The sequence below is a fragment of the Heloderma suspectum genome, chromosome 2, assembly GCF_057233095.1.
Source record: "Heloderma suspectum isolate Gila_16-S chromosome 2, 16-S_ref, whole genome shotgun sequence".
Taxonomy (NCBI): Eukaryota; Metazoa; Chordata; class Lepidosauria; order Squamata; family Helodermatidae; genus Heloderma; species Heloderma suspectum.
In genome coordinates this window covers 268,197,449-268,210,455 of record NC_139459.1, presented here as the reverse complement: position 1 = coordinate 268,210,455, position 13,007 = coordinate 268,197,449, and the positions used below count along the sequence as shown (strand labels likewise).

The window sequence follows — 13,007 nt, the reverse complement described above, 5'->3', positions numbered from 1 at the left end:
GAGAAGACTGAGGGGAGATAGGATAGCACTCTCCAAGTACTCGAAAGGTTGTCACAGAGAGGAAGGCCAGGATCTCTTCTCGATCATCCCAGATTGCAGGACACGGAATAATGGGCTCAAGTGACAGGAAGCCAGATTCCGGCTGAACATCAGGAAAAACGTCCTGACTGTTAGAGCAATACAACAATGGAACCGATTACCCAGGGAGGTGGTGGGCTCTCCCACACTGGAGGCGCTCAAGACGAGGCTGGACAGCCATCTGTCAGGGATGCTCTGACCTGGATTCCTGCACTGAGCAGGGGGTTGGACTCGATGGCCTTGTGGGCCCCTTCCAACCCCACTATTCTATGATTCTATGATAATAAAAAAGGAGAAGTGGGAATTAATCTAGGCGAAAAATACATCCAGGGGTGACGGAACAAGTTTTCACAAAATTTAAGCCACGCATATTCAAGACATTTTTGAAAATTGATTCGTTATGAGGAACAAACAGAAGCTCTCCCGGACGTGCGGTACAGATGAATGCAGGTGCCAGCGCTCCTTCTGCCTCCCTTCTGTTCTCGCCAGTTCGTGCCACAGAAGGGGAGCAGGCAGATGCATGCGCCACCTCCATGGTCTCCACATCTCCTTCATGCTATCAAAGCTATCCTCGTTCTCCTCGTTGCGCAGTGCGGCACCAAATAAAAATGTGCGGAAACCCTATGTGGAGACATCATAACCTAGGGGTCATTCGCAACTAAAATACAGCTTGTTCTGGTCAAAAACTCCAGTGGGGCAAGTAGTCCCACTGCTTTACAGCTAGCAACGATGGGTGCTTTGCCCGGAAGCCAGTTACGTCGTTAGAACAATCCTGAAGCCGCTTCAAGTGATGCAATGGCAGCTTCAGCTACAGCGTGGTTACATAAGACTCTGGCACAGCTGTGATCAGAAATGATGCTATGAAGTGCGTTGAGTCGATGCACCAGCTTTCAGCCAGGCCCTAGCTACTGGTGGGCAGGCAGAAGCCTGACTGCGCTGCTGCTACACAGGGTGCACAGGAAAGACTCTCCTTGCATGCCCTGTGTAATGGGGGTTGGGGGTGATGTGGGCGGTCTCTGGGGGGAAGCATGCATGTTGCATGGTCCAGGGATTCTCACATCAAGTTGCAAAGAACGAACAAGGGAACATATAGCCACTGATCTCAAGGTCTTTACTGGACCTTGTCTGAAAGCAGAGACAAATAACTTGCTTGAAGCATGGACTCTCTCCAGTGCTGCAAAAAGCTATTTTGACGTCTTCTCTAGATTTCACCTACAGCCTTTCCCCATGCTACAGATAAACAAGGGGTCTGTATCTGTGTGCACATGTATGCACAAGATATCCTATCGCAGCAGTAAACTTTGCCTGCAAGCTTTAGCCACCTTCTTTGCTGGATCATATCTGCAATACTGGTTGGAGATATCAAGCTAACTTGGGGCATAAGCAACATATACAAGCTGGAGACAGCAAGCTATCTTGGGGCATAAGTAAAATGTACAAGCCTTGCACAGTTCTAGGAATTGGCAAAAATGGTATTATTGGGGTGCATCAACAACAAAGCTAGTCTTATCTACCCATACTTCTCAAGCTTGGCCCTGACAAATCCTACATGGAAGATAAGGCTATCAATGGCTACTAGTCATGCTGGCTATATATTACCTCCAGTATCAGAGGCAATGGATGCTTCCACTGGAAAAAGTGAGTGAGGGGGTGTGTGTGTGTGGGGGGGGCATTTTTAGCTGATCCTCCTTCTGCAGCTCCACACATGGTTCTGGAGGGTCCCCCAACCCTACAGAGCACATTTGCAGAAGGCACAAGGCAAAGGGGGGGGGGGAGAGAGAAAAGAAATAAACAGAAATCACCGCCCTGTCCCCCTTACTCCAGCAGGAGTGTCCCATGCGCAAGTTCCCACTTACAGGAACTCTATATCCAAGCTTTCATCTGCAGATGCCGAGCCAAAATGGATTTTCCAGGTGAGTCTTCCCATGGGAATTCATGCTGGGTTTCCCTTCACGTTCACAACAGGAATATTTAACAACTCTGAGTAACCTCTTACTGGCAGCAAACAGCATTATTCACTTTAGACAGCTAAGCAAAGCCATCGCACTAGACCGATGTGGACTAAGTCACCGAGACGCTGCAACAGCAGCATCACCTTGCGCACACACCCATGACGAGGCCTGCTCTTGATTTAATTTTTAGGTGTTCAGGATACGTCTTTCTTGCCAAACAGAAAGAAAACATTCACCAGATTTGGCCTCTTACTCACATGTTATGCAAACCAGAAATGCCCTCAGCAGCAGATTGACCCATAACGCCCAGCGTTCAGAGACCCGAGAGACGGCCATCGGAATTATTATTTCTGCAGGGACATAGAACTGCAGCGCGTAAGTGAAGAAGATCCCAATGGAGTAGAGCAGCTTAACAGACTGATACAACCTGCAAGAAAGGACAAAGAAAAAAAGGTGATGCATCAACACTTAAAGCCACTCAACCTCCCATGTGAAGAACTTCAGTCAAACACGAAAAGGAAGACAAGCCAGTGACAAAGCAAATTGAGAACGTCTGTGCTCCCTAAGGCATGGAGCAACAGGGTACCTTGGCAGGCAATTACTGCTTGCAAAAGTGAAAGCGAGTGCTGTTCCTGACCCAGGGGTTTGTAGAAACCAAGTGTAACATGGAAAGGCACTTGCCCTGATCAAATGGCTTTACTGCTACGCAACAAGGCATAGACTTCCTAGGGCAAGCAATGCCTTTTTCAGAGCCAAGAGGACAGATGCTGAAGAGCTGTCTGTCCCCAAATGATCTGACACCATTGAACTTTGTATTCAAAACTAATCACAACTTCATGGGCTCTAAAAAGTTATGGATTCTTGTTTAGAGTGGAAGTCTCCCAATTACACAGACTCCTGTCGGAGGGGTGTGCGTGTTTGACAACTGGCAAGAATTTTCAGCTCTGATTTTACAGAAAGGAGCTTCCTAAAATTCATTATGGAGCAAAAAGATAAAATATAGCAGAGATAATTAACAGGTCACACCGTGAATAAATATGACTGCATTGCTGAAATCCGCCGACACAATTAGACAGCACTGCTAACAGAGAGGTATTGGGAAGATAATGAAGGATGAACTGGATGACCTCAAGAACGGGAATAGAAATGGAATGAAATCCTTAGAAGGCAGCTGTCCTACATTTAGCCGTGCATTTTCATCTCAGGATAACTCTGCAACTGTAGAGGGAGTTATATAGGAGGCATTAAAACTATCGGTATTGTCCTGATATAATTCTAGGGTGCATCAACACACAGAGTACTGTGCACAGTTCTGACTGCTGCATTTCAATTATGCATGGTGTGGGAAAAATGAACAGGGAGACATTTCTGCCCCCCCTCCCCCAGTAATAGAACCAAGGGTCATCCCATGAACCTGAATGGTGGGAGAGCAGACAAATTCATGAAGGATAAGACTACTCATGGCTACTCGTCATGATGGCTGTTATATTTATATAACATCTTTGTAGGCAACCTTTTAGGATACAACCCTCTCAGTGTGGCTCACAAGATATAAACATGCTACTCCCATGGTGCATGAATACCAGTTGCTTGGGAAACCATAGGGGAAGAAGATTTTGCCCTCATGCCCTGCTTGTGAGTACCCCATTGGCATCTGCCTGACTGCTGTGGGAAACAGAATGCTGGACTTTTGTTCTTATGTTCCTATAAAACAGAAAATATTGATACAAGGCACTGGCGATGCCAGTGAATGCTGTATCCAGTCTGGGTCATCCATTTGAAAGAAGGATGAATTCAAACAGGAGCAGATGCAAGGAAGAACAACCAAGATGATTACAGGAGCATAGAATTTGCAGGACTGAAATAGGAAGTGAGAGAGCTTGACCTTTGTAAACTTGGGGGGGGGGGAAGAGGAAGCTGAGAGGGATTATGATGACATTCTACAAATATATTAGAAGGAATTAGAACTATTCGAGACTTAGGAGCCGTGGAGACAATAACCAATAACTACACACCAAAAAGATGGACAGGGTTTTAGCTACAAAAGATGTAAATCAGGGGTGGGGAACCTCCAGTCTCCCTGGAAGAGTTGAAAACTTCACTGGATTCAGAAAAAAACAAACCTCCCCCGCCCCCCATCCCCTGCAAATAATCCTGTAGCTTCTCTTGATGTTTCAGGTATGACTCATGGTCAGGACTTCCCCATATGATCTTGGAGATTTTCCACATCACTTTCCCCTGGGATTCAGGGGCTGCCACAAGAAGAGATAGGCTGGTGGGCGACACAATATTGTACCCAAAACTCTGATTGGGAGGACTTAGGTATTTCACGGTTTCTGATCATCTCCTTTCTCCCACAGCAGCGTACTTGCCAGCATTGGCACTGGTGTTCGTTCTATGCAATGCTGATGTCACTCACTGCTGCTTGCACTCTCACCAGCTTGACTCAAAGGCGAGCTATTTCGGGAGTGACGCATAGAGCATGTTTACATGGAGGGAGGGGTGCAGGGAAAAAAGTGTAATATATAAAAATGGCAACATTCAGAAATCAGTGGAAGAACATTTCAGTCTCCCAGGACACTCTACTGTGGACCCGAAAGTTGCCATTCTCCAGATTTTCAAAAGGGAGACTCCAGCAAGAGATTGCTGCATTAGAACTTAGCAAGAAGTTTGATTCCATACATATAGGCTTAAACTGAGACAATGGTTTCTTGTTCCACTGCAGATGTTTATTAATACAGCAAAGCTGAGAAGTCTGCATTATCGCCAATTACTGCTGTTCCGAATGGTCACTTCACTTATCTTAAACTTTACACAGAATTGTTAAAGTGTATTTGTTGCCATTTCATGGCCATTCGGTCCCATTTTCTTTCTGCCAACTGATAACACTTCATGCATCTGATGAAGTGGACACTAGTCTACAAAAGCTTATTCCACCCACAACTAACCTGTTAGTCTTAAGGTGCAGCAAGAATCTGTGTTGTAACAATTAAACTTTCAGGCAAATTTGGTGGCCTAGAGAAGTATCTTTGTTACTTCTATCATTCATTCCATGATTCTTAGTGACCTTGCTTCTTTAGTGCCCTAAATATTATCCATTTATTATATTTATACCCCAGTTGCTAACCAAGATTGGCTCCCAAAGTGGCTTGCAATTAAAATCCATGCAAAGGTACAATATAATTAGGGAGTATGTCTGTTCATTCATTTATTCATTCATTATATTTCTATACCGCCCCACAGCCGAAGTCTCTGGGCGGTTCACAAAAATTAAAAACCAATTAAAATGCATTATATAAAGTATAAAACCATTCATGTAATGGCACAGAAAGAATAGCACACCCAACAACATACAACTAAAACAATCAGCCAGATATAATAGACTAATTATATGCTGCCAAATGCCTGAGAGAAGAAGGCAGTTTTACCTGGCACTAAAAAGAAGACAATGTTGGCACCAGGCGGGCCTCATCAGAGAGATTATTCCATAAATGGGAGACCACCACCAAGAAGATCCTCACCCTTGTTGCCGCCCTCCGAGCCTCCCTCAGGGGAGGCTCCCAGAGGAGGGCCTTAGATGCAGAGCGTGGTGTACGAGGTGGTTCACGCCAGGAGAGGTGTTCCACTAGATACTGTGGTTCCAAGCTATGTAGGGCTTTATAGGTCAAAACCAGCACTTTGAATTGGGCTTGGAAGCATATAGGCAGCCAGTGCAAGTGGGCCAGAATCAGTCTTACATGTTTGGACTTTCTGGTCCCCATTATCAGTCTGGCTGCTGCATTTTGCACAAGCTGCAGCTTCCAAATTGTCTTCAAAGGTAGCCCCACGTACAGCGCACTGCAGTAATCATTTACAGTGGTCTCTTCTGGTCCACTACAGTTGACCATGCATTCCAGCCTTCAAAGGGGGGGGGCACTGGGAGGTGAAGACAGAGTCAGGAGCTGGCAAATGCTAAAGATGCCAACTAAGAGAAACAGCCCTTTCATTGATCTGAACAAATGCACTTAGTTTCTAGGAAACTGAAGGCTGGGGCAGAAAATGTTGATGACTCTGTGAGGGACAGAAAAGCTATTAAGCTAGCAACCTGCCATAGGACAGGAACAGAAAGTTGTCATAATCCTAAATGGTTTCAAAGTCCAAATTCAGTACAACCCACCCTCCCTTGCCTTGACTGAACAGTCCGTCCTCTGTACATTGAAAGACATTCCCAAGATAAGGGCGAGAAAGAAGCTTGACTCCTTCTGTTCAGAGAGCAGACTTGCGGAGTTGTACAAGAACAGCTCGACAATACCAAAAGCCCCCAAAGGTTAAAGGATCCCACTGGCAAAGCAAAAATATTGGCATAACCTGCAGCAGCCAGCTGAGAGTGAGCCAAGAATATAACCCACATATTTTCCTAACCAACAGGAAGGGGGCGGGAAGGGGAAGAATGGCTTCCCAAAAAATCCAAAGGAAGAAAGTACATGAGGGACAGTTTCCCTACTTATTGTTAAACAAAAGGAGAGCACCCACACATCTATCTGTTTTCTGTTTGAAGAGGAAGAACAGCAACCCTGAGCAGCACTCTTTGGACACCTACAGAGTGACTTCAGGAGCATCTAAGACAGGAGCAGGCGACTTGCTCTCCAGATGTTTTGGACTAAAAACCCCATAAGCCCCAGACAGAATGGCCAATGGCCAAGGATTACGGGAGCTGTAATCCAAAACATCTGGAGGGCACCAGGCTACTACCTCTGGTCTAAGCTATACAGTACATCAATGGATTGGATGAATTAATAGGTGACAGGAAAGAAGACTTGAACAAAACATGCATCAGCGGGGCATGAAACATTTCAAGGGATATTACTAACTGTGGGCATTAAACACTTCAGTCTTACTCAAAGATAACAAAATACATAGAAGAGGGCATGTTTTAATCAGAGCTTCAACTGGTTACTTCAAACATATCCCAACCAGCGTTATTGTGAAAGATGACACAATACCTCTGCTCTTGTCTGGCAACAGTGCTTTGGTGATAGGTAGCCAAGGTTAACAGAAGCTAAGGAGGTCAAGGTCATTGAGGGGAAAGAAAGCATCCATGTAAGATGCTTCTGCAAATGCCTGATGACTTTTCTTATTAAGTGATGTCAATGCAAATTAATGCTAGGGTGTGTTCTGCAGCACAGGGCAATTTTCAAGGCTTAGTTAGACATGCCTATTCTGCACATTGCATTCCTGGAAGACGACAGCCTCTGTGCTCTGCCTACACAGTTGCGATTCTCTGCCCATTTGCAGCACAGGCTGGCAGCAGAGAAAATGGGGCCAAACAGTGATACCTGCCCACATCACAAGGACTTCATTTTGCAGGTCCTGTTTAGGACCCAAGTAGTAACCCCAGGAGAGGGAAAAGGTTTTCATGCAGCACAGTCCTGCTGCTTTTCACAGTTCCTGTATTTACTGTTTGCCTAAAATCTCGAAGGGACTTATCCTATGCAGATAGTTGGCCATCGCTGAACTCGGAGGCGGCCGCCTATCCAATGCAAGGTGGGCAGAGCGCAGTGGGGATCTTCTCCTCTGTGCTCCGGCTGCCCTGCATTACTGACTAGATGGCCGATTTTGGCTGACTAGCTGGAGCAGTCTGGGGCAGGGAGAGACTGGACAGCACATTGACAGCCTTGTAAAGAGGCTTCCCCCATCCCCTCCCCACCCCCAGGAACACCCCCTTTTTCCCCGCTCCACACTGCTCTTCCAAATGCGGAGCTGGGACGATCTGCACTGCCTACAAGGCAGCAGGGGTGGGGAGGGGGTTCTCCAGGAACCAACCAATCCTACAGCCATCTAGCTGCTGCCTGGCGGCCACAGGATTACACCCTAAGACCCTTAGGCCACCTTGAGAGACTGAACATCCCAAACCAAAGCATGAGTAGCAAAGGGAACAGAAAAATGGCTTTAATTCACTTTTTCCAAATCTTTCCAGCCAATACAGCCACAGCAAATTGCTGTAGACATGGACATGTATTTTTGTACCAAAGTACAGTTTTGGGGCCATTTCACACATTACATGAAAGGCCAGCTCCCTTTGGCTCACTGGTGTCTCCAACGTGAGAACCATCGTGCATGAAGAGGAATAGTGTGCCTGAACACGCACTTGATGGCATTAACCAGGGTCACCTTTTAACCAAGATCTGAAATCACGGCATAGAGTAACATTTCAGATGCAGGAGAATCTTGGTTAATGTTGGTGCTGACTTACCACTTAACAACATTAAGGTAGGAAGGACAGAACTTTCTTCAGCTTCAAGGAGGGAGGGAGCGAGCATTCTTGATGCTGGTGCTCCATTTGTGAAAGGCAGTTGACAGGAGCCGGCTTTACATTTGCAGCAGAGAACTACAGTCTTTTCCTTGGTTAATTCATGTTGAGTCACTTCTTGGCCTCTGAGTTTGCGAAAGGTATTGGAATTTGAAAGGCATCTGAAAGCCTCCGAATCCAAGTGGCACAGCCAAAAGGAGGCCCTAAGCTCTGGCTAGCGGTGGGTGAAGCGAGACAGAAAGCATTTGGACTGGATGTCAAATGCTTTGAAGAAAGCGTGCTAACAAGATGCCTGTTCAGTTAGCATGGCCTCCAAGTTACAAATAAACAGAACAGCCAAAACTTTCAGCCAACGCAACCACTAGGCTTTTAATTAGGCCTTTCCCTCCATCTTGCTCAAACCTGAGCTTCTCAGAATCCGAAGGGGAAAAACAGCTGGAAAAAGCAGTTATGAAGAGGCTACGGTCTTAGATCAGCGCAACTGGCAAAAGCTTTGTCTGGGGGCTCCTATGGCAAAACAATTTCAATTTTAATATTATTCTCTCAGATAAGACAGTCCCAGGCGGCTTCCTATTTGCCAGCTTGTCCATAAAAGAGCAGAGTGCCATTTGTATAAGATGTAAGCAAGCAGTAGATGGTGCAGACTACCTAATGCCACTTGCTAGTTCCAAATGACACAGCTTGGACACATTAGGCTTTGAACAGTCTCTGCGTGTTGCCTTTGATTAATAAGACAAGTGAGTCAGACTGAAATGCGCAAGGTAAACCCAATGTGATACTTTGCATTTCCATCTTCAAAGCACTTTGGAAAATATCAGCCCTCACTTCCAGAGGTATTGAAGGTGAAGCAGCAGGTTGAAGAACAAAGAAGAACCCACTAGGGAGCACCCTAACCCTGCCCCCTTTCAGCCCTGCCTTCATTCCCATTGGTAGCCTACCAGTTTTAAAAGGGCTAACTGGTGAACACCCAGCTGGTAAACAGAAACTGAAAAAAAGTGGCAAGGCAGCTAGTGATATAAGAGGTGAGTTCAACATCCTTTAGACAAGAATAGAATGCTGCTTAAAGGTCAAGTCCATATGAAAACCAGCTGTCATTTAAAATGTTAGTTGCAGAAAGAATTCTGGGCTTGCACAGGTAATGTCTGAATAACATTAAATAAGACCTCACTGTTACATTCCATAGAGCAGAGGTGGACAACACACAGCCCCCCACAGCCCTTTTTGTGGCTCCCACCCCCCCACTGCTATTAAATTTGCTGCGGCAGCAAATTCAGCGGCAATAAGACCCCCCGCCAACACCCAAAAGTTGCCCACTTCTGCCATAGAGAACTCTTCACCTAGCATAACAATCTCTCCCTCACACTGTAGAAGTTAATGAGTGTCCGCATTCATAGTACATTGACTTGAATGCAGTATTTCCCTGACCAACTGAAATCCACCCATCCTTTTTTGGCAAAGATCAGGTTGTCAGGAAGAGATTCCATTCAATAAAATGGCACAGCCCAGTTCGTTCAATAATTTTCACCCCCAAGGGAGAGCCCAAGAAACATACAGGGTTAAGATTTCTTTCCGAAACATAACAAGCAAACAGGTCCCCTAAGGAAGCATTGGACAGGGTTCCTAGACTTAACCCTGTTGTACTGCCCCCTCAGGTTCAAAGAAATATATAAAGGAAAAACAGAGAAACAGCGAAGAGCTAATCAAAATAGCTTCCAGCAAGATTTGAGCAATGCTGCCAACAGACACGGATGTAAGGAAGGTAGTGTTGGAAGCCCCGGTTATGAACTTTTAGATGAGGTCTTGCAAGTGCAGACAGAGCTGCCTTGGCTATGTCCTACATGTGGCAACATGTACAGACACTCAATGTAAATAGGCCTAGATGCACAGAATAGTGAGTCAGAAGGAAGAGATTTTGCAGATACGGGATCCAGGCAAGTATGAGCGGGCAAATCATTTGCAAAAGCAAGATGACACATTGCAATTACAAGGTTGGCCGCTCTGCACTGTTAAAAGTTTCCACAACAGTAATCCCAAACGGTGTTTCCCAAGTGATGCTGGCCTCTTTCTGGTACAAACTGCGCCGCTACATCCGGTTGTTTCCAGAAGTGCCTGCCTTTCCAATCTGATTTGGAGATGAGGTATATGCTTGATTATACTATCACAACCTGTTTCTGGATCAGTTCAAATGCCACAAATTTGGAAAGCAGAGGGAAGTGGACTGTTTGGGGAGATGGTGACCCCAGGACAGAAAGATGAGGAGCCTGAACAAACTGGAAGACTCCACACACACACACCCCGCCCCTCTTCCTGCCACCGGGCCAGTGCCCCAAGTCCCTTGCAAACTGTTCCTCCGCCTTAGCATCCACCCATGCACTTCCATCCGACACCACTTCACTGTATCCTATTGTTCCAACTCCTGCTTGCATCAGACCAACAGAAGAGCCTTTGCCTCGACTCACCAACAGTTGGGCAGATTGAGAGTTATGCTGGGCTGGACGTGGACTCCGAAGCGTAAGTATCCCAGTACTCCCAGGCTGAGGTAGAGGAAGCCGACAATTCCCATTCCCACATAGAGGATGATGGGGAAGTGCTGAGGGGTCTTCATCTTGTTTTCTAGAGGAAGCACCTTGGTGAACAAAAGGAAACACAGAATTTAACTGAATTGAAAAGAAAACACGCAGAATGTATCACGTTACTCTTCACTTTAATTAAACCTCAGCCTGTTAATTCTGCAACAGAACCTCAACAACAGAAGACACTGGGGTATACCAGGATTCCATCTAGCTCAGCATTGGGTCTCTTCAGCAATCAGCCAGATGCCAAAGAGATCTTTTCAGTTAATCACCAGCATCTGGTAGCGACAAACACACTCCCCGAACACAGAGGATGACTTTTGACCATGATGGTAGCTTGTAGCTACCAAGAACTGAATCCAACAGTTATTAGTCTAAACCTTCAAAATAGTAAATTTAGGGCGCAATCCTATGCATGTTTAGACAGAAAAAAGTCCTATAGCAGGGCTAGCTGGGGAATGCTGGGAGTTGTAGGACTTTATGTTTAAACATGCATAGGATTGCACCCTTAAACAAGTCTCCCATCACGCCCAAGGAGCTGTGGCAAGGAGTTCTATACATTAAATCATTTCTATACCGCCCAATAGCTGAAGCTCTCTTGGCGGTTCACAAAAATTAATTAGCTGTTTTCATCAGCTAATATAGTTATAAGATGTTTTCATTATTGACACACCAATTGCACCTTGGGTGGCACTGCCTTTAAAAAGAAAAGGACTACTATTCCTGGAAGAAAGGACTGTGACAACTTTTAATCTCTTCTCATACACACACAATGACCTGGTTTGCATGATCAAAATAAGCTTATTTATTTATTTATTTATTTATTCATTTCATTTCATTTCTATACCACCCAATAGCCGAAGCTCTCTTCTATTTCATTCTATTTATGCCACGGTGGCTTGTTTAAATCACGGCACATGCTGGGGGGGGGGGGGGGGGTTCCATAATCATCGCCTGTCACGCAGCTTGTCATACCATCTGAAACCAGGCAGCATGGCCTGTTTGAGGGAGAAACATCCCTCCAATAACCCTCCCACAGCCCAACAGGTTCAGACAACATGACAAGCTGCGCCTGGGTGGTGATTATGGAAATTATGCCTGGCACGCACACTGGCTTAAATAAGCTATGGTGGCTTATTCTAATCATGCGAACCGGCCCACTACCTTAATTAACCCTGCCAGGACACATAGTACACACATTACCACCTGTAAAGAGTACTGCTATAATGTGCAGGATGTTCTGTAATTCCAGTATCTTAATGAACTTTGAGTTTTTGGCTTCCGAGTTTACACAGTGGCCCGGTACAGATAAGAAACAAGTAGCAGGGCAATTAAGTACCATTCCATCCACACCTTTTACTGCTTCCTCCCCATTATTTACCAATGCTCAATGGATTAGCTTTCAATGTCATGCACAGCTAGAAATATTCCTCTGATGTGGCCACTGTTCTTTAGCCCCTCATCTCTGCAAGCCATCTAAAATCCACTCTCCTCCTTCCTTATTCTTTGCCATCCTGGTCCTTGCCAAATACATTTAAAAGCTGCTTCCTATGTTGCAAGAAGGGAAAGGCACACTGGTATATTGCATGAACCTGTGCATTCTGTGTAATGCAAAAAAGGCAAACTCATACACACTGCAGGGACTCCCAATATAACTACTGTTTCTAGGGAGTCCAATCAGTGTACATGTGACAGAAGAAAAAATGGCTGTCTCTTCCCCATCATGGGGAACATTTATAAACATGGCAGTTTCGGGGACAGGGGAGAGAGACCTAACCTTTACTGTTGAAATCATAATTTATGAGCCAATTTGTATAATACACGCACACAAAGAGGCAGAGATGCTCTACGTAGAAGTCATTCATAGAACTCAAAATCAACCACAGATAACCACAGATCTGTGTGTGACTCACATTTCTGAATGCAAATCACATGAGTATCACATTTCTGCAAAGCCTGAATATTTTTTAAAAGTATATAATGCTTTTCTTTAAAAAAATGTCAAAGCAGCTAACAGAATAAAGACAAAATGAACAGAGATAATATAAAACAAATTGCCGCTAAATCTACAACCTACCCTTCAACACAGAATTTCACAAGCCAAGTCAATTTCCA

General features: G+C 45.2%; 1 protein-coding gene across 7 annotated transcripts in view; it reads right to left on the bottom strand.

Moving 5' to 3' along the window:
* Nucleotides 1-13,007, bottom strand: part of LOC146354543 (proton-coupled amino acid transporter 1-like) — a 52,145-nt gene that overhangs the window by 14,688 nt on the left and 24,450 nt on the right. For 6 of the 7 annotated variants that reach the window (XR_014788430.1, XR_014788431.1, XM_084839195.1 and 3 more), the window contains 2 exons: nt 10,779-10,945; nt 2,288-2,457 (listed from right to left, as the gene is read on the bottom strand). Coding sequence is in view for 5 of the 7 variants with exons in the window: in XM_084839195.1 (XP_084695321.1) it covers nt 2,288-2,457; nt 10,779-10,945 (337 nt within the window). In the remaining 2 variants the exon portion in view is untranslated. Of the gene's footprint in view, nt 1-2,287; nt 2,458-9,634; nt 10,946-13,007 lie in introns of those variants that run through there. The other variant, XM_084839191.1, reaches the window with a different exon arrangement.